Source organism: Puma concolor, chromosome C1 (genome assembly GCF_028749965.1).
Source record: "Puma concolor isolate L17-30 chromosome C1, mPumCon1.1.hap2, whole genome shotgun sequence".
Lineage (NCBI taxonomy): Eukaryota > Metazoa > Chordata > Mammalia > Carnivora > Felidae > Puma > Puma concolor.
In genome coordinates, this window is record NC_141674.1 from 218,546,505 (window position 1) to 218,574,459 (window position 27,955).

Genomic DNA, 27,955 nt, shown 5'->3' on the forward strand with positions numbered 1-27,955 from the left:
GAGCTTTCAGGACAGGATCGTAAGGCGGCAGATCAAATGAATCCCGCATACCGGGAGCGATCGGAGGCACCGCGGAGCTAATGACTCCGCGGCCCTCCCTGAAGGCGGCCCCCCAGAAGGTGGGAGCCGTGTTAAGCTGTGCTTCCGTCAGCAGGCTGAAAGCAGTCGCTCCCAGGTTTCTCTCATTGCACCTCATTTGCATCTGGGACATCAATTAGCATGTTTGTTGAGGCTAATTGAATGAAACTCAATCATAGCTCTTAATTGCTTGACTATGTGAAAAGAAATCACATTAATGCAGCTAATTAAGTGTACGGCAATAGATGCAACATAATTAGGAGCGAGAGGTAAAAAACAAGGGTTGGCAAAGGTGTGGGAGCCGGGTTGCGGGGGGACCCGGCGCACAGTCACCAAGGCTATCGACACGTTCAGGAACGGGTCCCTGTGCTCCCGCGCCTGCTTGGAAAAAAGAATCCTCGCGACAAGAGCGCGGACAACTTGAGAAGAAAAATGCAAATAGGGTGGCAATTACTACTTTTTCAAGCTGTTGTGGGGCGGGAGATGGCGCCTCAGAGGGGCCTGGCTCTTGAGTGGGCCCCGGGGACTTGTTACGTGCTGTTTAAAAGTACTTGGCTTTGAATTACCCTCATGCCTCGTTAAAGGGTTTTTCCCCCTTTTATCATCGATCAGCATTTTCTACGAGGAGCACAAGAAGGGTAGTATCTGTAGCATTTGCATATCAAAATCAAGCTTGCTGGCTTTATTTTACCCGGCGAGGTCCCTCCCTCGGGCCCCCGCAGGCCGCAAGTCCCGCTTCTGAGGAGGCCACGTCGTCGTATACCGGTTGTGGCTTTAATTCCTCAACTGCCAAGCTGGGGAGACATGAAAAGGGATGGATTCTTTCAAACACGGGAAACTCAGCATCGTTTCTCTTGGGGGAACCCAGAAGCCACATACTCAGGCCTCCTTGCCTTCCACTGTTTCTGAAGCACCACCTCCAAGGGCTTTTCGTGGATTAGGAAATGCATCTTGTAAGGTCTGTAAAAAAAAAAAAAAAAAACCACAGTGGCTTGCAATGCAAGAATTGCCAAGTTCATATTCTGGGGTTTTTTTTTTTTTTTTTAGATCTAGTTCCTCTGAAGTTTCGACGCCTAACTCAAGCGAGGAAACAGATTCCCTGGCCCATGCTGAGCCAAAGATAAATGTGTTCCCTTGCCGCGTTCACATCCAAAGAGCAGACTCTTGGTACATTTCTATAATAATTTTAAATAAAATATCCTGGTTATTGTATGTTAAAACATGCCTATTAAAAGAGCCCATGCTGAGGCTTAGTCACTATCTGATTAGCCTCATTTTAGAGCCCATAAGCAATAAATGCTCAATTACACTCCTGTTATTGTATTTTAATTTGTTAAGAATTGGCATTAAAGAAGAAAGTTATAGCAAGTTGATATTTTTGAAAGAGCAAGTGTGGGAGAATGAAGTCATTCTGTACAAGCCTTGACTTTGGTTCTGAAGCTTGGGTTTGCCCATTTTCTTTGGATATTAATGGAAGTACGTTAAAGATGTCTAAGAACGACCTTTGTTTTTTCTTTAATGACCTTGACACTTTGCCCTCCACTAAGCAAGGATGGCTTCCGTGGTGCTTTTTGTTCACATCCCCAGAACCTTGAGCTCAGTCATGAGTCTTCCCGTATTCCTTCCCGTCTGGGTCTGTTTGCTCCTTCACTCTGATTTCGTAACCACCGTCTTTCTGTCTTTGGTCCATATCCTTCCAAAACCACAGCTCTTTCACGGTTCATTATATTTTGGGGTGTTGCCCAAGCGTCTTGACTTCCACGTGGAGTCTTCAGTCTTGTTGCGACGGCGGAGACTGACTCCAGGCAGCGCGTCCTGCGGGGTCAGCATGCCTCGGGACCTCTGCTCCTGGCCTCCATGGCTCACAGGAGGCTTGTGGATGCCACTGCTGCTCTCCGGATGGTTGGTTTTATAAGTGCTGATGAAGGCCCAGCTTCCCCACTGCCTCTGAAGAGCTGGTCTGTATCTGCCCCACTTTGGTGCAGCTCCGATCCTTTCTCTGGCCGTCTTCAGTCCCAGATTCCTCCTGGCTCTGGCCTTGCTTGGCCTTGTGAGGGTGTGTTTGCCACCAACAGTTGGCCATTTGAGTTGTATCCTTAGGAAGTCATTAGGGACCCTGTGGCATCTTTTCCTTCTGGGTTGGTGCTTTTCAAACCTTCTAGAGTTCTGTGTTTGCTCCATCAGAACGTCTCCCCCCACCGTGGCCAGGCCTTCCCATTCTGGGCTTTTTCTTCCTGCCCTTCCTCCTCTGCTGAGAATTCCCACGCCCTCTTTCCTGAGTCTGGGTCGGCTCCCGCGTGCCCCCCTCTAAGTGCGCTCTCTCTCTCTCTCTCTCTCTTTTTTTTTTTTTAAACAATTCTCATTTTTTTTAAGCGTGGCAGAATAGGGATTTTTGTTTATTTTGTCTTATTTTAATGTTTATTTTTGAGAGAGTGCAAGTGAGCGAGCGGCAGAGAGGGGGGACAGAGGATCTGAAGTGGGCTCCATGCTGGTGGACTGACACCAGCAAGCCCAGTGTGGGGCTTGAACCCACAAACCGTGAGAGCATGACCTGAGCCAAAGTCGGACACTCAACCAACTGAGCCACCCAGGTGCCCCTCCTCCCCACCTTTTTTCTAAGTTTATTTATTTACTTTGAGAGAGAGATTGAGAGAGCGCAGGGGAGGAGCAGAGAGAGAGAATCCCAAGCAGACCCTGTGCTGCTAGCACGGAGCCCGACGTGGGGCTCGATCTCACGAACCATGAGATCATGACCTGAGCCGAAATCAGGAGTCAGATACTGAACCGACTAAGCCACCCAGGTGCCCCGTAAGTGCTTGTGTTGTGGGGTGAGGTCTCTGCTTTTAACACTCGAGGCCGACCCTCCCTCCAGCAGACTGCGGAGGGACGATGCCTCTTCTCGTGCTGTCTGTCCTGAGGAGCCGCGTGTGGGTTCCTTCCCCTGTGTTGGAATCTTGTGCTTCTGGTTCCTTTTTTGTGTCGTTGCTTCTGTCCGCAACCATCCTGCTGTTTGATGACCCAGTGACTGCTTCTCAGCCCCTTCACCTGCTGGCACGTGAACTTAAAGGCTCCGCAGCCTGCTTTCCAGAAGCGGGGGATCCTTGCCTCGGCTTCCCTGCTGCTCTCCAGGCCCCCTTTGCCTCCCTTGATAGACTTTGGCTGACTTGCCTTATCCCACAGCCTGGGTCTCTGTCCCTTGTGCTGTGCTTCTAGGACTTTATCTGGTTCTCTCTGCATCACTTGACCCTACAGGTTAGCAATTACAACTCACTTTTCCAGCCTCCCTGGGTCCCTGGCGGCCCACACCCTGGTTTATTTGGCGGTTCTTCTGAAATTACATTGACAAGAACTTCATTGTTCATCCTAACTACAGATTTATTGGCTTTTCCCCTTTATATTCTGAAAGGAATTCTACCAAGATTCTGCCAAGGAAGGAATGCGTTTGTTGCATTTTATGCTTAGCCTTAAAACACTTGACGTGCTATTTGCCCAAGAATGTTTTAGAATATGCCCTTTCTTAATGTGTGAGGTCGATTTAACATGTCTACATGTTTGGCCAGGGGGCACTTTGCCAAAAAAAATGCATTTTGAAGGGTCAGTAATTCCTAACTCACTGGTCGGCCCCTCACCCTGACTCTCAGCTGCTTCTCTCCCCCCACCCGACAACCAACTCTTAGATAATGTTTTACTCTGCACGGAATTGTCCAGCAACCCCCACAGATACCATCCCTGTCTACCTAGACATCCCTGTGGCTCCCTGTTAACTGGGTCATCCACCTCCAGCATGAAGAGAACACAAAGATGCTTTCTCTGGGCACGGTGAGCCGCTCGGAGAAACACAATGTTTGAGTACCAAAGAACGTTCTTTCTTTTTCCACATCACATCCGGACATTACATACCCATCCGCGAGCTCCACGTTTTCTCAACACCGTACCACCAACGCCCTCAGACATTTTCCTGGTCCTTATTAGTAAAATGCTTGGCCTTTTATTTCAGGAGTTTCTTACCTGAGTTCCCAACAGACCGCTTCATTCTTATCTAGAGGCTTCGTGGTGTTGCCATCCAAGGCAGAACAGTTGTTATAAAATAGCTCCCTACTCCCTGGAACTTTACCTGAAACTTACAGGAAGACCCCAGGGTCCTAGTGCACCTTCTATAAGCAGCAGTTTATAAAATACGATTTCACATGGACACTTGTTTTCTCCAGCTGGTTTCTAATCCCCCTGATGGAAGCATTTCCTGTGTCTGCTTGGATTTGAGGGACCTGGGTTAGTTCAGGACAAAGAGACTGTGGTTTCAATATAACGATGATGCCACCATAGTAGACAGATCAAAACCTCATTATTTTTAAAGTGCTTGCCACAGTGGAAGGGTCATAGGATTACAACTCGTGGTATCTGATAGAACCTTGTGTCCTAGATTGTGAAAGGTCTTCTTTTTAATATCTCTTGGATGTTTAACATTTTGAACAGGATTACATGCAGAATGTTCATGGTAAAGAGATTGATCTTCTGAGAACCACTGTGAAAGTCCCAGGGAAGAGGCCACCCCGAGCCACGTCGGCCTGTGCGCCCATCTCCAGCCCTAAAACCAATGGCCTGTCCAAGGACATGAGCAGTTTACACATCTCCCCAAATTCAGGTAAGCTCGCAGCGGACGTGCTGAAGAATCCAGCGTGACGACGGCAGTAGATGTCGCTGGTTGCAGGAGAGTGCGGAGCCCTTGCGGTCAAGTGAGATTTTAACCATTAACATTGTACGTTAAGGCTTAGAAACCTCTTTGCTTTCTGTGGGTGGTTCTGTGACTGCCAGCCAGCACCTGGTGCCATTTTGAGTCATGGCCGCCCAGACCAAACCACGAGGTCGTCCCCTAGTTGTGTAGTTGAAAGTCGAGGCTCACATATGATCGAGGATTCGGGGGCCTTGTAAAACACGTAAATTAATCGTGCGGATATCAAGGGTTGGTATTCATTTGTGGCGACCCAAGTGGATAAAAGAAGGAGAGCTATTTGGAGCAAGATTTCAAGGAAACTGTTGGACCTATCTAAGATTTCCGTTCTCTCGGTTTTGTATGGTAACTGCCGGGTCATTCTTTAACACAACTGTAATTTTTCCTGTTCTCTTTCTTTCCTGTTCTCTTAAAAAGCGTTTGCTTTTTAATTCGGGATCAGAGAGCGTGTTTTCTCAAATTTAGACGTGTTTAGAGATTCCTGGCCTTTGTGTGCAATTGCAAGCTGTTCAAAATGTCATGGGTCGCTTTTGTTTAAGAATCTTTGCAAATGACTGCCCCCGGCTTTAACCTTCTGGTGATTATTATCAGAGAAAAGGCTGGAGTCCTCCTTCTGACACGCTTCAACACATGGATTTGTTTTCCCCAGCAAAAAGTCCCTTCCTCCTCTCTAACCTACATCCAGTCTTCTCCAAATAAATTATGGTTATGCGGCACTTTCCAGCATATGTCTTTGCTTCTTAAAAACGCTGCATTTTCCCCTTTCTGAGATGTTAAGTGCTTTTAAAGAGGGATGATGCTAACCCCACGGTTCTGTGGCATAAATATGGCACTGGTTGGTGAAAGCAGGGTAGGAGAAAGGGGCCAGAATTGGGGGCCATAGCTTGGGCTTTACTTCAGGATGCCAAGTGGTGTTGGACAGCTCACTCAGCCAGGTTTTACCACCACATCAGGTCGATCTTGCCTGGCCTGCCTACCTCACAGAGATGTGATGGCAGGTAAGATAACACATAGGACAGTTTTGGGAAACTCATAAAGTACGATACAAGCAGCAGCCGTTATCACCAATCAAAACAAAACTGGGCTGGGCTTGCCATCAAAGGAGACATCAGTTCATTCCAGAGTGGTGACAGGGTCTCTCAGGACCTGCTGACCTTCCTTCCGAGACATATATGAAGTTTCCCTCTTCAGGGTGGTGTGCTAATGCTGGGATTAGAAGAGCGAAAAGAACCACCCAAGGGAAAACAAAAATTCAGTATTGAATGAAAAGCTAACGTCTTCACCACTTTGTATTTATTAATTTACTCAAGACATATTTACTGACCACCTGTTCTGTGCCAGGAATGGTGTGTGCTGTGGATACAGGGTCCCTGATCCGCAGAACTTCTGCAAGAGGCGGGCCTCTTCAAACCAGCTAATTTTCCACTTCCCCTTGTAAGCCATCGTGTCAGATCCACGCGTTTATTTCTTCAAGTCAACAAACGTGTATGGCATTTCTGACGTATGCCAGGCCTGGTCCTGGGCCCTGGGGACGCAGAAGGTTAAGACGTCATCTCTCCTCTCCAGAATCTCACCCTCTGGTGGGGAAGACAGACGAGCAGACAAGTAAACGCAGTGCCACATAGCAGGCCACGGCAGGAGTACGTACGGGGGCCTGCAGGCCCAGGGGTGATGTGTTCAGCGCTACCCTAGGAGACGGGGCAAGGCCTCAGGGCTGGGGCACCACCTGTGCTGAGTGTAAACAAAGGAAGGGAATTTGCCAGGCATCAGGGTGGGAGAGGAGCCTCCGAGGTGGAGAAGTTGTGGATACGTAAGGTTTGCTGTTTAAATTCCTTAATCTTGAGACTTGCATCCCATGGTGCCACTGCTCATTTTCCTAAGGAAAAATGTGACATTTGGTAAACAGAGTACAGAATGCCATTTAACCATGTCCTGTCCCATGCAGTAGGTTATGTGTGGCCTGGGCCTGGGTTAAAGGAGTGTTTTTCAGTGCCCCCATTTCTTTCTAACGCCCCTGCCTTGGGTGGACGGGAGGACGCGGGGAAATGCCGAAACCCCTTTTGCACGCTCACAAGCCCAGTTGGTTACAGCGCATTCTTTCAGCCCTAAGCCAAGTTAATTCCTCTTTTTTTTTTTTTTAATTAATGTTTATTTATTTGTCTAGAGCAGGAAGGGGAGAAAGCACATGAGTCAGGGAGGACAGAGATAGGGGGAGAGAGAATCCCAAGCAGCCTCCACAGTCAGCACAGAGCCCGAAGTGAGGCTCAGACTCACAAACCACGAGATCATGACCTGAGCCAAAATCAAGAGTCGGACACTTAACGGACTGAGCCACCCAGGCGCCCCGCTAAATTAAGCTTTCTTAAAGGGAGCCTGCTTGGTTTTTCCTCTCCTTTGCATCACAAGTGGGGACGAGGAAATGGGGGTGTGACATCTGCAGGATCACAGTGCCCCTTTGGGGGAAGAAAGGGTCTCGTGGTCATGGCACGCTGAGACAAGGTGACGTCATCGGCGGGCGGCCCTCCATTCCCTGCTTCCCAGGTGCTCTCTCACCTGAACACAGCAAATTTACCTGGCAGTGAATTGGCGTTACACTTACGGGGTGGACCACTGGCTAAAAATAGGTTTTATTGTAACTGTTTTAGAGCTCTTTGCCAAAGAACTTCCCATGTGCTTAACAGTATCCTTCTTTACAACTCCTTTGAGTTTTGCTGTTTTGTTCTAGAGCTCCGAGTTAACTGGTCATGGTTGCTTCTTTTTATGCTGTTCCTTTTTATTTGTTTTCTTACCTCAGTGCTGTTGGAGTAGATAAGTGTCTTGTGCGCCTTCCCTTCTAGTAACTTTTTCATTTTGCCCAGACGTGACATTCGCGTGTCCCTAAATCCTTGTGCATAACACTTCTGGTCTTAGAATAAAGGTCCATAAGTGAAGCGATTCAGCCAGTGAATATAAACACTCATGAGATTCTTGATATACATTCCAAATTAATTTCTGGAAAGGTTTTGTTGTACAAATACCCTACCATCTATAAAGTGAGTTCCCATTTCACCCACACACACTTGTGGCATTGCTATTATCGTTTTTAGAATCTGTAGTAATCTGATAAGCAATAAAAATATCTCCTGCTTTATTTGGATTTCTTCAGTTAGGACTAAGGTTGGCCATCTCACATTTATTGTCACAGGTATTTCTTATATTGAATTGTTTAGATGTCGTCTTTTCCCTTTTTTGTACTAGGTGTTTGTCTTTTTTATTGATCTGTAAGAACACTTTATATATTGAGGATATTAGCGCTTTATAATACATTCTGCAGATAGTTCCCCAGTTTATTATTTGCTTTGTTTTTAATTTTATGGTCTTATCTGCAGGTAGAGGTTTTCCCCATTTTTAGTATATGATCAAAATACATACGCAGAATCAAATCAGAAGTCCTTTACTTCTGTGGTTTCTACTTTAGATATTTAGAAGGCCTCTTGAAATCCTGAAAACAGTTAACAATTCACATACGTATTTCTGAGTTTCACAATTTTATTGCCTGTTTTTGAAAAATATTTAGCCTTTAATCCATCTTTAATCTGTTTGGGTCAATTATGTGCAAGAATAAATCTAATCAAACTTTTTATTCAAATAGATAACTAATTGTCCTTTCTGTGTTGAATTGTTTTCTTATAACTGTATGCATCACCTTTATTGTACAACTAATTTAATCAAATTCACCGTGTTTCTGGCCTTGAGACCTATTCAGTTGACCTCCTGTCTCCACATGATGTTATCATGTATGGGTTTACCACAGTGTCTCAGATTCATGACTCAGTCTGTTACCTGGTAGCAATATTACTCGTTCATTTTATTGTCGTTCTTGACTGTTGCCACTCGTTTATTTTTTCCAGTAAACTTCAGAGTAACTTGAGACCTTCCCCTTCCCCCCAAAAAAGAATCCCACGGTGGCTCTAACTGGCATTGCTTCTAACCTATCAGTTAACTGGAGCAACTGACGACTATGTTTGCGTTTCTTGTCGTGGAACACAGGTCTCGCCCAACTTACTCAAACTTAATATACATCCCTCAGTAAAGTTCCAGGACTTCGTTTAGATGTATCGTGCGGATCCGTTCTGTTCATTTTTGGTGACGTGTGAAGCTGATCTTTTTGGGGGGTGGGGGAGGAGAGTGAAGGGGGCTGTCTATTCTATCACCTACTTGGCAAGAAATAAGAAAGTTCCTAGTCCTTAATACTTTTTATCTCCAGCCGTCTTCCTGAACTCTTGTTAGTTGGAGTGTTTATTCAGATGTCTGTCTTCATTTTGTAGTATACGGTCATAATGCATCTCGCATTTCAAATATTACAGTGCCTCATTGTACGTCGGTTTGGTTTTTAGCCTTTACACCCAGTGTCATGATTTGGGTACTTTACTGCTTCGCTTCCTGTTTCCTGTACGCTTCATCTTCCATCGTTGTTGGGTCTGCCGTGTGTATGCCCAGTCCTGATGAGTGGTCTGGAGACTTGGGGGCAGTACAACGCCTTCCCTCCAGGGGCCTTATACTCCACAGTGGTGGCAGAGGAGACAGAAGAAACAGAAACAGATAAGGCCATTGAAGTTGGCGATCCATGCTCAAAGGACAAAGGAGGCAAGGGGCTAGAAGATCACTGGGGGGGGGGGGGGGGGGGGGCAGGGAGGTCCTATGTTATTCCTGGTGTTGGGAAATGCTTTGCCAGTCTTGGAATGTTGACCACATTTCATACACGAGAATGCTGGAAACGTGATGATCTTGATGTAAGGTTTTGCCCTGGGCTCGGGAAAGAGGAGAGAAACATGTCGAAGCAGCTCCCTTGCGTACTAATAACTGAGGTCACCAGTTGAGCAGAGTAAATGAGCCTTCATGAAGGTGGGGTGGCCCCACGCTCCTGTCGGGCAGCTGTGGAATGCAGGCATGGCGGGCTCAGGGACGCATTCCGGAGGAGCCGACCCTGGGCATCCCCGCCTCCAACCTGATGTGGATGCTGATGCTTGAAAGAGAAGGGAGCAGCTTGGGAAACTCAGAGCTCTGCACAGTCACAGAGAAATGTAAATAAGTGGCAAGGAATGTCCGCTCTGACCGTGAGGGACATAACTGAAGGGCACCATCCTGCCCGTGAACCCTGTGCTGTGGATCTGAACTGAACCTACCCGTCAGCGTGTGCCACACCCGTGTCCAGAGGCCGCAGGGAAACCCCTGCATCGGCCTGATCGACCCTCAGGCTCTGACTCATAAATACGAGTACAGACAACCAAGAGGTCTGTGGAATCCAGCAGTAAAAGCAAACAGGGACCGAGAGAAACAAATGGACTAGTGATCCTAGAATAAAGGGAGTGATACTGAGGGAGAAGGAAGGAAGAGATTAATTACTGTTTTCGTAAAATGCAACAAACTAAAGATTATATGAAAAACCTGGGGGGAAAGACTTCTTGCAAATTAAAGGAAAAAGATGACAAAAATCAAAAATTCCATAGATAGGTTAAATACTATAAAGAACATGGCCAAGGATACCATTGGTGACGTAGGTGTGCAGAAGAAGACATATGTTGGCGTCTTCTTGTCCGAAGAGCCTGGTATGAAGCTGGAGGGAACAGGAGGCTCTGAAAGCTCAGAGAAAATCCCAGAAAGCATCCCAGGTAGGAGGAGAGAGCGAGGTTACCTGCCAAGAGACAGAACTATTCTGGCCTGTTGCCTTCTCAGCGCAAACACCACATGCTAAAAAGTAACGGAAGAATTCCTTTCTAAGGACCAATCACTTAGGGGTGGCTGGGTGGCTCAGTTGGCTAAGCGTCCGACTCTTGATCTCAGCTCAAGTCACGATCTTGCGGTTTGTGGGTTCAAGCCCCGCATCGGGTTCTGCACTGACAACAGGGAGCCTGCTTGGGATTCTGTCTCCCTCTGTCTCTGCCTCTCCCCCACTTGCTCTCTCTCAAAATTAAATAAAAATAAACTTAAAGCAATTAAAACACTAAGGGCCAATCATTTTGAACCTAGAAGTCTATATGCAGGGCCAAACTACTATCAATCAAGTATGAAGATAGAAAAGAATTGTTTTAGATGACATATAGGAATACAGAAGCCAAGTGACTTTTTGAAAAATCTGCTTAAGCATCTACTCCAGCAAAAAAGAAGTGGAGGAAGAAGAAAAAGAAGAATCCAGAAGATACTTATTCAGGCCTGGTTAAGTCTCCCCCTCCCCAGGGAACCCTCCCCCTCCTCCAAGGTCACTCACGCAGGATGTCTGTGGCGTCATCCGTCTTTTCCATTGCTTTGGCTTGGAACCCACTTGGCCGTTCTAATCCCAGGCCACATTTTTGAGAATCCACCCAATTGTAATTGCAGATATGCTTCCAGAGAAGACCGTCAGATGTCTGGAACTGTTTTCCGGCCTGAGTTATTGGCCAGGCTGGTGTGGTAGAATGGTATCCACCGATGACGGAATGCAGACTCCTATCAGGTCCTTAAGTTCCTCTGACATTGAAGTAGACAACAGGACGATGTAATGGCCAGCGGTCAGGCCCGGGGAGGCAGAAACACTAACTTGAGTCCCACCTTCACCATCTCGGGACCTTGAACAGGTGTCTCTGCGAACGTCAGCTTCTTCCTCATCGTTACGGTGGAAAACAGGCCCACCTCCGCTCTTGTGAGGGTAACACGCCGCGTGCTGCCTTTCCAAAGCGTGGCCCAGGGCGAGTCTCCAGAAGTGTCTCAGGAATCCGTCATTACAGCTGTGCTTGTCCCCCGTGAAGAAAAGGAAGAAACTGGAATTAATTTTTCCTACATTTTTTTAACATTTATTTTTTTTTTATTTTTTTTAAAGTTTTTTTTTTTTTAACGTTTATTTACTTTTTGAGACAGAGAGAGACAGAGCATGAATGGGGGAGGGTCAGAGAGAGAGAGAGGGAGACACAGAATCCGAAACAGGCTCCAGGCTCTGAGCTGTCAGTACAGAGCCCGACGCGGGGCTCGAACTCACGAACCGTGAGATCATGACCTGAGCCGAAGTCAGACGCTTAACCGACTGAGCCACCCAGGCGCCCCTAACATTTATTTATTTTTGAGAGACAGAGCATGAGCAGGGGAGGGGCAGAGAAAGAGGGAGACAAAGGATCTGAAGCAGGCTCCAGGCTCCGAGCTGTCAGCACAGAGCCCGACGCGGGGCTCGAACTCACGGACCGTGAGATCATGACCTGAGCCGAAGTCGGACGCTTAACCGACTGAGCCCCCCAGGCGCCCCTGGAATTCATCTGTTTTCATGCCACGCACTGTTGTTTCTGTAGCCTCTGTGTAGTCGTTGCGGGTTCAACACCGTAAACCCGTGCTGCCTGCAGACTGCGTGCCCCCTGCAGTGGCAGAGCGGTGGGCAGAGAGGCGCTCTGCGGGGCTTTCCGGGATCTCCGAGGGCCCTGGGCTCGCGGGCCGTGGCCCAGCGTCTCTTTTTTTCCTGCCACATTGGGTTCTGAGCTGCCACATACCTCCCTGTCCTGAAAGGGCGTCTTTGTTGAGTATTCGGGACCACGACTGTGCTTTACCGCACCGGGGCGACGCGTGGGCCTTCGTAGCGGGGGAGACCTTGCCCCCTTGCCTCCCTCCCTCCGCTCCTGGCCCCCGGCGGTTTCAAAATACGAAAGAAAGCCGTCGGGAGGGTTGAGGCTGCTTTTCCGGGGTGGGGGGCGGGGATCTGGATGTGTTTTGAGCATCGAGCCACCGTTGACATCTAAAGTCTCCGCCATGCTGTCTTCCTCCACACTTCAGTAATCAGGACATGCAGCAAACCCATAAAAAACCAAACTAATAGCATGAATATTCAGTGACCTAGAATACTAATTATTGTCATGAATATTAATGCGATCGGACTTGCTTTTTTCCTCTCCTCTTTCTCTCCCGTCCTCTTTCTCCCTCTCTCCCTCTCTCTTTTTTTCCACTTAGCCGGCTCTAAAGATGGGTCATAATGAGAGCATTTAAGAGGGAGCGCGCTCTCCGCCGTGACAGGGACTGGGGTAATAAGGAGAGCTTGATTAACGCGGTGCACTTGGGGGAGAGATGAGAGGCTTCACGTGGGCCTGTTCGGGGGAGGCAATGAGACACCGGCGGCTCTGTTACTGCTCCCGGAGATTAATGAGGCCTAAGAGTGCATTAGGAACAGTGACAAAGGTTTGATCTAATGGGCTCAGTCATTTTTCCTTTGAGTGACAGACGCACAGAAGTAATTGGCTGTGCAGAATGGCAGCTCATTGGCGGTACTTAAGGATACATTATCCCCGTTGTGTGGCCCACAGAGGCTGTTTATCAAAACTGCTCACACCGCAGACGCCGAGCCGCTAAGCTGCTGTTACGGCGGTAATAGCTATTACCAAAAAAAAAAAATAATAATAATAACGCAACATCAAAACCCGATCCGTTGTTGTCTCATAGAAGCAAAGTTTTTCTTTGTTTAGTTTCACATGGTCCGGTGCCGGTCACGTGCGTCTCCCGGTCTGTCGGGCCGCCCCTCGTCAGCACCCCGGGGCTCGCTTCTCACCGCGTGCCGGCCTCCGTCACCCCTTCCTGTCGCACACTTTGGACTTTGTTTACAACGTTCATCCTCTGATACATAAATCGGGCGCCGCCGCTAAACCCCCTCCTAGCCCCTTGGTAGAACACTTGCCTGATTGGCTGAGAATTATTTCTCGAAAAAAAAAAAAAAATCCGAACAGCAGCATCCCGTGATATCTGCATCCGTGCAGATATCCCGGGGTTTACCGGGAGTGGGTTTTGATGGCTATTTAACAACCCGTTATTTTTAGGAAAAGGAAGAAACGTTTTGTGGGGTTTCTGTTAGCTACATCTATAACTAAAAGACGGGAAAGTTATTATTTTATCCTTTAGAAGAGCCCGGACATCTGCAGCTTCTATGAGACATGCATTCTTATTGCTAGCTGTTTCTGTGTTTTATACGTTTCTCCCACTGAGGTTTAGGCAAATATCCGTTCTGTTGCTTCTGTCATTCTTCCAGGCGTGGACCGTTAATTCTCTGTTATCCCCTCCCAGTTTCGTGAGTTCACAAATTGTGTTTTTGTTGAGTCCACACTAGTGCCCGTCACCCGCCAGGCGACATCTAGGAGGTAACCATTGAGGATGAGCACTGTTTGGTTTCCCCCACCCAGCACCCTGTGGGCAGGACCACTGGGGACAAGTTCAGGTGTAAATCAGGAGCCTACCTTCCATTTTTTGGAAGCCGTCTTCAATTATTTGAACTCTTAGTGGGATGTTCTTTTCTGTAAGGACTGCCAAAAGCACCTCGATCGTGATGATTTCAGTTAAAAACCCTGGAAACGCTGAGCTGTCCGCCACTCTGGGGACAGACACACCTATAAGTAAAAGAACAGGTTTGGAAACTTTTTCTCCCTTTCAAAAGTGTGTGTGTTTGGTGACGAATAGTGTTTCAAGCTGGACCAGCAAATGGTCAGCATTTGAGAGAGGCGGGGGGGGGGGGGGGGGGCCAGGAAGGACCTCAGCCATCAAGAAGGCAGCTGAGTGCCGGCCTGGGCCTCGGGAAGGAGCCGTTCTGGGATAGAGGGGAGCCCATGATTGGCCCCCTTACTACGTCCCCATCCCCACACTGGCGGAGGAGGATCTTCAGGGAAGTCATGACGCTTGCCATCTCCCAACCTTGTGGCCCAGTGTTTCATGGCTTCCGCTCATATGGAGAACATTTGCCTTTCTGGAGTATTTCTGGGGGGTGGTAAGACCCAAGGACATCCACAGCCAAGCAGTTCACCTCCACGCCACTGACGTGGTTTCTCTGTGAGCACCGACTTCACGAGGACTGGAAGGGAGAGGGAAGGGGGCACTTTGAAAGTAGACCCACATGACCACCTCGGCCTCCTCCCTGAAAGGGAGAATAAATGTAGCGATAGCCAGAGAAATTGGCTCTCAGAACGGTGCTGGCGAGTCAAAATGGATTTTGTGCAAAGCACATACCGTATTTACCAAAGAAAGAAGAAAGAACATCTCAAAGACGGAACCGTTATCCATCGCCAAGGAAGAACGTGAACGGTTGAATGTAGTGGTTGGGAGTATGGAGGGCAAGATACGGACGTCTCAGGCGTTCTGTTTCACAGAACCCTATTATATGAATGCTGTCATCATATTTTGTTGCTTAAAAGAAAACCTTAGTTTTGTTTTCCTCCTTTTGGTGGCGCCATACCTCGTTATCGCTGCATCGCACGTGAACTTGGCCGTGTCACCCATAGGAGTAACGGGTCGCAGCCAAACAAGCACGAGGTGCGCGTTGTGTAAGCCAGCGCAAGGAAGCATGGTGACGCAGGTCTCCGTCAACACCTAGGAGTCTGTAGCAGCAGGTGTTCTGAAGCAGAGAAGATCGGGCAAGATGCAAAGAGTGTTTTTGCAGCGACAAGCGTGGTGCCTGACGACTGGGATAGACAGACTTTGCCTTTGGGAAAAAAAAAAATTTAAACCTATTTCTAAGTACAGTCACTTAAGTGAGAACTGACCTTCTGGTGTGCTTAATATCTTGGTCTTGAATTGTCCCAGACAGCAATTGGGACATCCCCCGGGGTGCAGCGCTAGCCCGGGAGCAGGGGGTGAGCAGGCCCGCGGGTTCCCTGGCTCCCCTTTCTTCACCATCAGGTTACACCAGCATCCACACGGCTTGCACCGTGTCCCAAGCACACGATCCCGTTTATTCCTTTCCTTTTATGAACTGTGCCTCTGACCCCTTGGGCGTAACTGGTCATAATACTTCGGGGATTTTGGAAGACCGAGGGTGGGAGGCGCGTGCCTGCATTGCCCCAGCGCCGAGCGTGCCCTTGGGCTCCCGCATCCTGAGGAGGACGGTACCAGCAAGACACAGGTGTGAGCAGGTGACCGCGAGGAGTGCTATCACAAGAAAAACGTGAGGGAGACAGACTCCTCAGAATTTAGAGACAGACAAGTTTAGCAATGTCACCATTTTAAGCTTTTATTAAAAAATAAACGATATGGGGCGCCCGGGTGGCTCAGTCGGTTAAGCGTCCGACTTCGGCTCAGGTCACGATCTCGCGGTCCGTGAGTTCGAGCCCCGCGTCGGGCTCTGGGCTGATGGCTCAGAGCCTGGAGCCTGTTTCCGATTCTGTGTCTCCCTCTCTCTCTGCCCCTCCCCCGTTCATGCTCTGTCTCTCTCTGTCCCAAAAATAAATAAAAACGTTGAAAAAAAAAATTTTTTTAAATAAAAAAATAAAAAAAAAATAAATGATAGAGGGGTGCCTGGGTGGCTCAGTCAGTTAAGTATCCAACTCTTGATTTTGGCTCAGGTCATGATCTCACGGTTCGTGAGACCGAGCCCTACGTCAGGCTCTGTGCTGACAGTGCGGAACCTACTTGGGACTCTCTCTTTCGCTCTCTGCCCCTCCCCCACTCATGGTTGGTGTCTCTCTCTTTCTCTCTCAAAATAAATAAACATAAAAAAATTTTTAAATAAACTACAGAGAGAAGGAAAAGTCACCAATGGTGAAATTAACAAATGCTCCTGTCTGCAGAAGCTTTTTAGTTTACCCATCGCTTCACACAACGCGATCTTTGTGTCATTCAGCCACGTGAGGTATATTCGTGTCCTCGTCATTAGTATCACCGTTTCTCCTCCTCCTCCTTCCTTGTCACCATCGCTGTCATTACATCCACTTTACAAATCGTGAGCTGAATTGTTTTCACGATGCCTGGGTTCCATCTTCTTCTAGCCCACTGGCCTAAGAAAATCAGCAACGTGTGTCAGGCCACAAGTCAGAAGCCAGGAAGATATTAATGCTGTTTGACTCTGTGATGACTCTCCTGGGATTTTATCCAGAGGAAAAGCGTGAATAAAAGATGTCCTTTGCAGTGTTGTTTACACCAGTGAGAAATTGGAAACGAAGCGATCCAGAAGTCGGAAAGTAGCAGTATAAAAACTGCATTAGATCAGCAAGATGTTACGTATCTAAAATTATTCTAAAGATGATGGGCCCACGTGCGAAAATGGTTAGAGAGCCGTAATTAAGAAGTGGAATCTAGGGGCGCCTGGGTGGCGCAGTCGGTTGAGCGTCCGACTTCAGCCAGGTCACGATCTCGCGGTCCGGGAGTTCGAGCCCCGCGTCAGGCTCTGGGCTGATGGCTCAGAGCCTGGAGCCTGTTTCCGATTCTGTGTCTCCCTCTCTCTCTGCCCCTCCCCCGTTCATGCTCTGTCTCTCTGTGTCCCAAAAATAAATAAACGTTGAAAAAAAAATTTAAAAAAAAAAAAAAAAAAGTGGAATCTAAAATCACACCATTTCTGCAGCCACCACTAAGAACATTTGATGCTCATGTTCAACAGTGAGTTGATCTGTGACATGAGATTTTGGTAGACTTCTCGGTTATCTCACTTTTGTCTATATAATTTTGCCAGATAAGTTTTAAAGACAATAGAACTGACTCACTTTTTTTTCCCCCTTGGCATCATAAGTAGAAGAGGGAGAAGTCAGAATAAAATGAGCTCTTTCCACATTTGAGGAGATAACCGTGAACTGATCCCAAGACTTGTCGTTCTGATTGTGGCCATGCGGTTGTGTTCAGTGGCAGTCACACTTGCTGTTACCGCCCAGTGTGGACCCCGTACGTGCTTTCTTCCCTGGTGTGGAAAACACATCACAAAAAAAGATACTTGGTAATCTCAGAAACCCACGATTCGGTCTCAACAGTAGATGTGTTGAATGCACCCTTTCACAAAACAAGTGTCACGTTACAACAATGCAGAATCCTGGACGCCTACATCTTTGAGACACCGAATGTGTCCTTGGGAAAAAAAAATCCTCTTAGCCTGAAGTCTTGGTTGCCAAAAAGGAGGGCAGATTTCCAATGCAAATAGTGAGGCGAACGGCCCTGCTCATAGGCACTTAAATCACCCGTATCTCACTTTTTATGGTAGTGTTGTGAATTATATTCTTTTTGGGTTTATAATTAGAGGACGAACAGATGGCGAAGGCCTAGTTTGAAGTGGCGTGGCCGTTAGAGTAGCCTCCGCCGTCCTGTTCCGGTTCCAGCAAACTGGTCTCCCCGCCCACGCGCAGCGGGGGTCCACACCCCAGGAGGTGTGCAGGGCAGCCTCACACCCAAGCTCCCAAGCTTTTGTAACATCAGAAGCCAGGTAGGAATGAGAATTGACCTAAGAAAGCAGTCTCTATGGGGACGCCTGGGTGGCTCAGTCGGTTAAGCATCTTACTGTGGCTCAGGTCATGATCTCGCGGTCTGTGAGTTCGAGCCCCGCGTCGGGCTCAGTGCTGTCAGCTCAGAGCCTGGAGCCTGCTTCGGATTCTGTGTCTCCCTCTCTCTCTGCCCCTCCTCTGGGCGCGTGCGCGCTCTCCCTCTCTTTCTCAGAAATAAACATTAAAATAACTAAATAATCCCTGTGTGTTTCTGAGAGTGAGGACTCCAAGGGGGGAGGGGGGAGCTCCCATCAGTCCTGTCCTGTAATTATGATCCGTTTTTAAAAGGTATGAGACTCCACAGTGGACATAAAGGTCTGGTTTATACCCACGCACTCAGAGACCCCTCCGTGGCTCTCGTGCCCCCCTCGCTCGATGCGCAGGAAACTTCAGTGATCTATCACCTGTCGCCAACTGCTGCTCTTCCTCTGGCTGCGTAACCGATCATTCGGACGCCAAATACTCTTTTTCCAGTTCGAGCCTTTGGGCAGGCCGGGCTTGTTCGTGAAGACAAACCAGAACAGAAAGTGCAACGAGCAAAATTCTGTGCTTAAAAGAAACGACTGTTGACGAATCTTTATTTGAATGCCGTGAAAGACCTTATATCTCAGAGTATATTTTTAAAAAACCAGAGCAAGCTACTTTTTATGTAAGAAGCCTATAGCTTAAAAGAGGAATGCTGTCTTTGATGTCATTTGGCGGACGAAAACATCCGCGTTCAATAGAAACCCAGCGTCTTTTTCAGGCTCGTTTGAGACCAGTTCAGGCAACACACTGATCTTCATTCAGATATAAATGCCGTGGTCACTTTGAAATGCAAATTGTTTTCAGAAAAATAGCATATGGTGGAGGTAAGTACCTTTTCAAATCAACTCTTACACTTTAGGGATGTAAGTAAAGCCAGAATTATTCTTTGGGAAGAATCTGGCGCTTTTGACACATGGAAGCTCGCGCTAATCAGGCCGGCCCGTAAGCACACGCATATCCATATCAAGGCGATGGGGCTGAGGCCCCGTGGATTAGCATGGTAATGGAGCTGCCCCCTGCTAATCAAGGCCAGCAGCCAGCTGATCCGTAGATGGGGCGTTGGAGGAGACCCTCCTTCTGAGTTCAGAATGGGCCAGGTAGTCGACCCTGTGTTTCCTGGTAATGCAGATAATATTCGGGGGAAAGATACCGAGGCAGATCACAAACAGGTCTTTTCGTGTCCCCCCGCCTACAGAAGCACCGTCTCCTCCAGCGAAGGGCTGGGCCCCTCTTTGAGGATTGAGGCCAGTGCAGCTGTCTCCTTGTCCCACTCAGCTCTGTCTCTCATGCTCGCGGACCTGACCTGTGTATGCACAAACCATTCAGATGAGCTACTTTTACCCTTCCGGGGCGTTGGGGAGACGTCGCATCACGAGAACGTACACAGAAAGCGCACAGTCCTCAGTTACAGCAGAGCCTGTGGCTGGCTGCCCCTCTTCACACACGCACGCTCCGTGAGGTGGTCACCGCGCTTTCTCCCGCCAAGGCCCGCGTTGCCTGTTGGCCGTCGGCCGTCGGGCGGGCGTCCCAGCAGTCGGTGCCTGGTCTCTTCCGCACGTCCTTTCTGTGAAGCTTGTCCTGTGGTGGCCACGTCAGTAGCTCATCCCTCCCGCCCGGTGTGTGGGGCTCCCGTGGTGGGCAGACACCCAGCCAGCCCCGGTGCCGGCCGTCCCAAGGGTGACGCCGTGAGCGTTCTTGACTGATGCCAAACACAAAGAGCCACCTTGAGAGAGAGAGAGAGACTTCGTATCGGACCGTTCAGGGAACACTTCACGTGAGGTGAGTCCGTCAGAAAGGAGTTTGGGTTGTCCTGGGACAGTGCGAGACCCCTCTTTCCATACCATTCTGGAGAGAGAGGCCTCCGTTTCCCAAATCTAAAATAAGCCTGCAGTGTCCCGCGGAGTCTGTCCAGAACCTTCCAGCAGGTGTTCCCTCCCGCCCCTCGTACCTTCTCACAGCCCTTGTGTTCCTTGGCCTTGTGTCTTTGGCCACGTGTGGGCTGGCCCAGTACAGCCGTGTTCTAAGGCGCAGACTCTGTTTCCTTCACTGTGCCCGGCACACGGCATCCGCGGGTCCAGGGTAGGGAGACGGGGAGGCCTAGGAGGTCCGTGCTAGGACGGGCAGCAAGCCTCCACCCCGCCGGCGAGCTAAGGAGCCAGCCTGCCTGTATCCGAGATGCCAAGAGTCCTGGCCTCAAGTGAATCCTCGCGGCCGTAGCAGGTGCCCAGAGCATAGGCCTTGTCGTGCACCAGTTTCACCAAGGGCCAGGGAACGCCAGCACGCACACTGGGTTGCATTACAGCAGAGGAACCCCAAGTTTAGGAAACCCCAGCCTTTTACAGTGGGAGACACGCAAGCCTGCCTGACCCCGTGCCGTGGAAGGCGATGCCGTTACCCCGGACGGTAAACACACCTGCCCTCCTCTGGAGGCAGACGTGTATCCCTACCATCCAAGTCTGTTCACTGTACAGACGTCCCTGAACAGATCACCGACAACAAAAGGGCACCAGTGCCTGTGCCCCACCACACGAAGAGACAGGAGATCACGGAGCAGTCTACCGGCAGTGGTGGGGCGGGGGTCTGGTCGGCACTGGGGGCATGGAAGGCGGGGATGAGGCGGAGGAAGGGCAGGAGAGAAGAGACAGCACCCCTCCTCCCACCCTCAAGGAGGCCGCAGCTCTGGTGCATGTCCCTGGGAGGAGGGGGGAGTATCCCATTGGCTTCCTTTTAAGCCCTCTTGTCCGTTGACCCTGGCTTAGAGCTTAGGGAGACCTGCCTCTTGTCCCCAAGAGAGAGGATGTTCCAATCCAGCCTGTAGAGTCTGTCCCCTCCAGGGACACGCCGCCACGGCCACCAGACAAGTGGTTCCCAGCCACGTGCTGTGTTCTTCCCCGGTCTGATAGCCACACTCCCGGTTTCTCAGCCACACTGACGGAATTCTGCAGCAAACGGACGTGCGTCGAGGTGGGCGCCTGCCGGAGCCACTCAGCCTGCCTGAAGCCTCGTCCTGCACTTGAGGCCCACTCTGACTGCGTTTAGCACAGTGCCCAGGCCACACTTGCATCCCAGGTGGCCTTGGTCTTTGATCCTTAACTGCCAGGAAATCTGAGAAGTCATGGGCGTCTTTCCCAGCTGAGAACCCCAGATCCTCAGCCTTAATTAATAACTTGTTAACGTGAAATGAATTACCATCCATTCAAAGATGCAGCCCTCGAGTACTTGGAGAGAAAATAAAGTGATTTTAAGCGTAGCATCTCCCTTACATGCTTCAGAGGTATTTTCACAAGTGGTGAAAACATCTCCCTGTGTGGTGACACACAGGGCAGACATCGCTGGATGCGTACGTATGAAAATCTAGAAGCAGGGAACAGCGTTGCCTGACCGGAGACAATTAGTGACATTTACTCAGGAATAGACGTGAAATTACGCGTTAGCCTTTGTTGGATGGCCTGAGTGTATAAAGTGACCTATGATACCGTAATTAGATTTTGAATCTGTATAGTCACTGAAGATATTCAGGAAAACACTTGGGGGTTGTCGCTTTCTTGGACCAGCAGACTCACGCAGAGCAAGTAGAAAGGCCTCAGAGAGTGACCACTGGCCCAGGACCGCTCACACGGGGTGAAATGCTCCACGGGCCACAGCAAGCCAGTGAGACTGCTTTCACAGGGCCGTGACCAGTCTGCAGGCCACTGGTCTGCCTCAGAGTTAAAACCTGTGTTTTCATGTATTTACATTTAAAGGCACGTGCCTGCTTGTGTCGATCCCCAAGCTGTATGTTTAGGGCAAAAACGGTATTTTTTTTTTTTTTAACCCTTCATAACTTTTTTGTTATGTCACACAGTTTTTTTTTTTTTAATGTTTTTATTTGTTTTTGAGAGAGAGAGAACGAGAGAGAGTGTGACCGGAGGGAGGAACAGAGAGAGAGGGAGACACAGAATCCGAAGTAGGCTCCAGGCTCTGAGCTGTCAGCACAGAGCCCGGTGCGGGGCTCGAACTCACGAACCATGAGATCATGATCTAAGCCGAAGTCAGACGCTTAACGCACCGAGCCACCCAGGCGCTCCTCATTGGTCTTTTGTTATTTGATACTTGGAAAAGTTTTCACTGATGTTAAAATAGAATGTTTATGAAAAAGAGGTTTCCTCTCTTGAGGGAAGATCGGAAATGTTTTACTTCTGAAATGAGATTCTTCTTACGCGTAACTGTGAAAGATTTCATAGCTCGCAGTTGCCAAAGATGAGGATTAGATGGGCTGTGCGGGAGGGCGGCCAGGTGCCCTGGCTGCCACCTTGTCAATTCAGAGAGCTCGGGCACAATCCCATTGCTGCCAGATAGTAAAACAAGTTTTCAAACGATGCCAGAAACCACATATTTTTAGAAGAAATCTCCCCAATTCTACTTTAAAAAAGAAATCATTGAGTACCTAGCAGAAGTGCGTCTGTGAGCTCACCCCAGACTTCTGGCCCCAAGTCTATGGATCTGTTTTAAAACATTACTTTTGTGATTATGTGTCCACAAACATGCAGTCCTGTGGCCAGAACTCAGTCATGGGGTTTACCTGTAGTCCCAACAGTTGGGACTTGGGTGTGGTTGGGACAAGGACCCTCATAGGCGGGAGGGCCCTAAGGTTCAGCTTTCTGAAGAATTTTGTACAGCTGCATTGGGTCTCACACCAACTCCACAATCAGACACCAGGAGCGCACAGTCTTGCCAGAAGGTTCTTCACCCCATAGGCCCCAGTTTGGTTCCTTGGGGGGGGTCCCCTCAGGAGCCAAACCCCCAGCAGCTTTAAATACTGAAACTGTGCTTAAAATTTCATCTGACAATGGGACGCCTGGGTGGCTTGGTCGGTGACTGAGCATCTGACTTCAGCTCAGGTCACGATCTCAAGGTCCATGAGTTCCAGCCCCTCGTCAGGCTCTGTGCTGACAGCTCAGAGCCTGGAGCCTGCTTCAGATTCTGTGTCTCCCTCTCTCTTTGCTCCTCCCCTGCTTGATTGCTCGTTCTCTCTCTCTCTCTCTCTCTCTCTCAAAAACAAATAAACATTTAAAAAAAATATTTCGTCTGACAAACAGCCGGAAGTTTGAAAACCAACAGACCAGCTGCAGATACGTGAGCAGTAGACTGGCTTTAGTGTGTCCATTTCAAGGAATCTCCTCTCCACCTTCTACAGTGGCTGTTTGGCCTGGAGACGAAGAATTTGTCAACCTAAGAGCAGCTCTTTGTCACATACCTCCGTTAGAATACCGCCTGTGTTCCTGTCAGAGGTCAGACTGACTCCGCTGTGCTTGTGCACACAGGTCCCTCTGGAGTCCTGTCACGCGTACACAGGGTCAGACGCACTTGGAGAATTCCCTCTGCCTTTAGAGGGAAGCGTGTCAGGAGCGGTTTAGGCTGGTTGTGCTCTGGGAGCCACACTCCCGGGAAAACGAACAAGGGAAGTGTCGTCCTGGCGTCGTCGGCAGAGACCGTGAACTTGTGTTGGTTTCCCCAGCTGCTTTGGCCTCGTGTGCGGAAAGCTGGTGTAAGGTGATGTCTTGTGGGCAGCTTGCACACTGGGTCGTGACGCGTCACAGGCGTGAACGGGCAGCATAAGGGCGAAGGATCATCTCCTTGTGGGTTTTGGCAAACGGCAGGTGCGCCTGCGGGCGGTTCGGGCTCGGGGGGCCTGGCTCAGCAGTGGGGTGGGAATTCGTGGCGTCCTCCCTCTTTCCCTTTCCCCCTACCGCAGAAATGTTGGCAGTGTCCTTGAAGCCCCGTCTGCTGAGAATTCACGTGATGACGGGGGGAATGGCTTCAAGGGCCCCTGGGGGGTGGGGGCGGGGGGGGGGGGGTAGTCCCAAATGTGGCTCTTGAGTGGAGGTGTATATGAGGGTACCCGAATGGAAGAGAAGGCCCAGGGTCAGAAGGTGTGGGCACCAGGACTGGCAGAAATGGCACAGAGACCAGGCAGGCCCAGTGGGAGCAGGAGAGGGGTGCCCCAGCAAGGCTTGGGGACAGCCCACCCCCCGCGGCAGCTCACAGAGGAAGCCTGGTTCTACACACACCATTTCACACCCCTTGCGTGCACCTGCTCCCCACTGGTTGAGGCCAGTGGGTGCCTTCCCAGGAGAGCAGGGCAAAGAAAGGGTGCGGCAGGAAGGTGGCAGGTGGACCCGGGTGTGGACGTGGGCTGCCGGGGGACACCCAATGGGAGCAAGCTCGTCGGCTGCCCAGACGCTGCCCTGTTGTCATAGGGATCTGGCCAAGGACAAGCACATCCAGGAGACCGCTAAGGGCACCCTGAGTGTGGCGGATCCCTGGAGGAGCGTGCGGTCTCCCCCTTAGCGCCACCCCCACTGGCCTGGGCTGCTCCTCTGTGTCTGAGATGCCGGACACCTGGCCCCCCTCCCCAGGCTGCCGTGGGGATCAGCGCTGGAGCAGGTGCAGGACTGCTAGCCAGCGCCGTCGTTCGGGATGTGTGTTTCCAGGACTTTAGGGTCTGGGCGAGCCTGAAAATCAGAACCTCGGTGCTTAGGAGGGACGTGGTTAAACTGGCTCCTGACCCTGTGGGTAGACAGAGGAGCCCGGACGGGGGCTCCCGACCACGGCCCTGTGCACTTCCCTCGGGCATCTCTGATACCAGGAGCCCGAGGTGATGAGGAACTCTGGCCTTCGGTGTTGTTCGACGTCCATAGTGATTTCCGGGTACCTGAGTTCTAGCAGGTGCGCTCAGAATTACCTGCGGATCTTCTGAAAAGACAGGTGCCGGGGCTGGGCCTGGGAGTCTGCATTTCTAACGTGCTCCTGACTCTTGGGAAGATCTGGGTCCGTCTTTTCTTCCTTTCCTGAGGTGTCGCTTTTGGCTTTTTTTTTTTTTTTTTTTTTTTTTTCTGGAATCCGGCAGACCTGCCTAGGAATAGTTTCCCTTATGACTTTCCAGATGCGCCCAGTTCAGATAACAGCCTAAAATCAGCCTCCTTTCTTAAGGTAGAAATACACTCTTTTGAAGCAAAATCTTTCATGTTCCTTGATCACTGGCTCGTTACGTTTGAGTAGATGATTTTGTGACTTTGCCGTGCTCCGTGGGATTATGATCAGGGTGGGGTCCGTTGTTTGGAGTGGAGCCCTGGTCCCCACCTCCAGTGCAGCAGAGGCACCAGAGTCACCAGGTGCTGTTGGAGACGTGCATTCTTTCAAGCCCCACCCCCAGGCCTCCCGAATCAAAATGCAGACATTTTAAAGCCTCTGTGTTCAAAAAGCTCCACAGGTAATTCTGGTAATTGGCCAGATTTGGGAACTACTAATCCAGCCTCTGTATTTAAAATCCTGTGCTATGAAAACCTTCTATTAAAGCAATCGAGAACTTAATTGGCTCTAAACTAAAATAATCAGGGGAAAGTTGAAAACAAAACAGACCTAGCGCCTTTGAAAGTCTGCATAACCCGACAAACGACTTCGCTCCCAGCAAGGTGTGATTGGCCCGGCTTTAGAGAGAGGCACTTAATCATGTTTTTGAGTCTAAAATTGGTGTGACCAGACGATCATTCATTCTGATGCTGAGCACCTGTCTCATATCATTAAGCGTATGATGGGACCCTTTCCATCACAGCCCCTCTGTGCCGTGCATTCGCTGAGGCTGTTTTTCCTCTGCTCGGTCTCTTCAAGGATAAGAGTAAACTTACCTGGTTTAAAAGAGCCTGCGTCTCCTCCGATGTCACATTTAGGAGCTTTGATTTGTGCTGATCATCCAGTACAGCTTCACCACGAAAGCCGTCCTGTGGCATCAGGCAGTTGGCTGCCTCTCGTGGCCGTTTTCATTTCGGTTGACGCGTCGCCACGGTGGGGCTCCTGTGGGGTTCGTCTCGCCGGCCTGCTGGGACTGTGGCTCTTCTTCCGTGTTCACCCCTGCTCCGCCTAGACGTGACGTTGTGTCGGCATCTTCGTTTGGGACCGTGCCGTGTGGCTGGGCTCCTTTACGGGGCGTCATCAGGCCCCCGAGACTTGCTCCCCCCGCTTACTTTCGTCTCGAATACCGTTTTGTCCGGCTCTTCCGTTTTCCACTTAGGACGCAGCCGCTCTCGGTGCCGGGGTGCACTCGTGTGTAAGCACGTAGGCCTCTAGACTAACTCGTGCTGGCTTCTGGGGTCTGCAGTCCGAGGTGGTGTTCACCTGACTTGTTTATTCCTAGGGAATGTCACTAGTGCGTCTGGGTCTCAGATGGCAAGCGGCATCAGCCTGGGCTCCTTCAGCAGCCGGCCGGACAGCATGCAGCAACGCTCCTACTCTGTCTCCAGTGCCGACCAGTGGAGTGAGGCTACGGTCATTGCAAACTCGGCCATCAGCAGTGGTAAGAGAGGGCGCGGCCCCCTCGCGGTCCTCGGTCGCGAGCCGGGGGCTGGACGTGGCGCCCTGACCGCCCACGCGCTGAGTGCGGGCCCCGCGGGGCAGCTGCAGGAGCAGTGCGCGCGTCCCGTTCCATCCGTGGAGCGTGGGGTCCTTGACAGAGGTTGACAGAGGTGCCACCCACGTCGCCCCACGTGTTCCAGTTGGTCAGGGAGGAGCGGATCGCATCCCCGCCTGACAGCTTTGGGAAGCGGGGCTGCAGACAGGGCGCGTGGCCTCCCCACGGCCACGCACGGGAAGGCGGCGGGACCGGGAAATAACGCAGAATTTACGGCCTCGTCACACTTGGCCTGTGTGACCCCGTGTGCACTCTCACCACCGGTGCGCAGTTTACGTCGTGGGGGCTTGGGGGGGGGGGCGTGTCTGTCTCCTGTTCTCGTCAAAGGAAAACACGCAATTCGTGCTCCTTAACGACTTTCCCCCAATTCCTGATGCACCCTCTGAATTTTGGAGCGTTTCCCCTCCCACCCTTTTTTGGGGACAGCGGGGGAGGGGAACGTAAGTGTGGACGTCGGAACCTGTCTCGACACGTGTGTGCAGACGTGCATTAGGTGCTGGCTTTGCTGCCACACGCTTTGCCCGTGGCGTTTTGTCGACGGCCCGTTCACCGGTATTTAACGGAAATCCCCACTGTTGGATGTTATCTATCAGACAGGGCTTTAAAGTAATTTTAGCACGATTTGTGCTAATTAAAAGATTCAGCATCGGGTCTTCCCCGTAGACCCAACAGCTGCTGCGGCAGGACGTTTGCCGTGGGTAAACCTAATCCTGGCTTCCAGTTGCCCGGCTTCGTCTGGCATCGCACCATGCCAAGCGACCGCTGTGAACGAGGGCGTCTCAGCCTGGGCACGGAGGAGAGACTGAGTCTGTGGGGGGCTGCCGGAAAAGCCTGCGGCTTGCGGGCCCAGGTGGAGCGTTGCCCCCGTGCCCAGCACGCGCCCGCCCCCAGGGCCCCTTCCTCATTCGAAGGACGATGCCCTGGCAGGTGCGTGTGCCTGCTTCCTCGTCTCCAGGAACTCTTCCGGGCGTTCTGCCTCTTGTCTGACCGCAGCCAGGGGGGTCCTCGAGTCCCTGAAAACTAACCACCTACGGTCTCGTCCCTTGGAACGTGCCATCCGCGCACTGACAGCTGCCGCCTGCCTGGGCCTTCTCATCATACAGCCCGTGCTTCGGTCAGAGCACCCCTCCCCCCGCCCCACCGCCAGGCAGCCCTCCCCCCGGGAGCGTCTGTCTGACCCGGTGAGCGGGCGTTCTTCCCCCGCCCCTTGTCATCCTTGGGCTTGGAGCACAGGTGTGGCCCGTGGCCTCTGTGACTAAACGCCTGCTCTTGTTCTCGCAGTGACTTTCCTTTCCGGGAGGAGCAAGCAGTTCACATAATCACCGCATTCTCCGATATTCGGGATCCATCCGGTGGCTTTTCAGTCAGTATTAACCAGCCAGTTGGGTTTATTCTGTGGCCGCCTTTGTGCGGAGGTGTTTCCAGAGCCCAATGTGCACGGCACCTTGTCGGGCAGCGACCTTCTAG

The 27,955-nt window shown here is 50.5% G+C and overlaps 1 protein-coding gene across 10 annotated transcripts in view; it reads left to right on the top strand.

The window, feature by feature from the left end:
• Positions 1 to 27,955, top strand: part of AGAP1 (ArfGAP with GTPase domain, ankyrin repeat and PH domain 1) — a 557,314-nt gene that overhangs the window by 360,820 nt on the left and 168,539 nt on the right. For 7 of the 10 annotated variants that reach the window (XM_086720009.1, XM_086720001.1, XM_086720002.1 and 4 more), the window contains 2 exons: positions 4,552 to 4,720; positions 26,216 to 26,374. In XM_086720009.1, coding sequence (XP_086576135.1) covers positions 4,552 to 4,720; positions 26,216 to 26,374 — 328 coding nt within the window. The remainder of the gene's footprint in view (positions 1 to 4,551; positions 4,721 to 26,215; positions 26,375 to 27,955) is intronic. The other 3 variants (XM_086720010.1, XM_086720007.1, XM_086720008.1) reach the window with 1 other exon arrangement.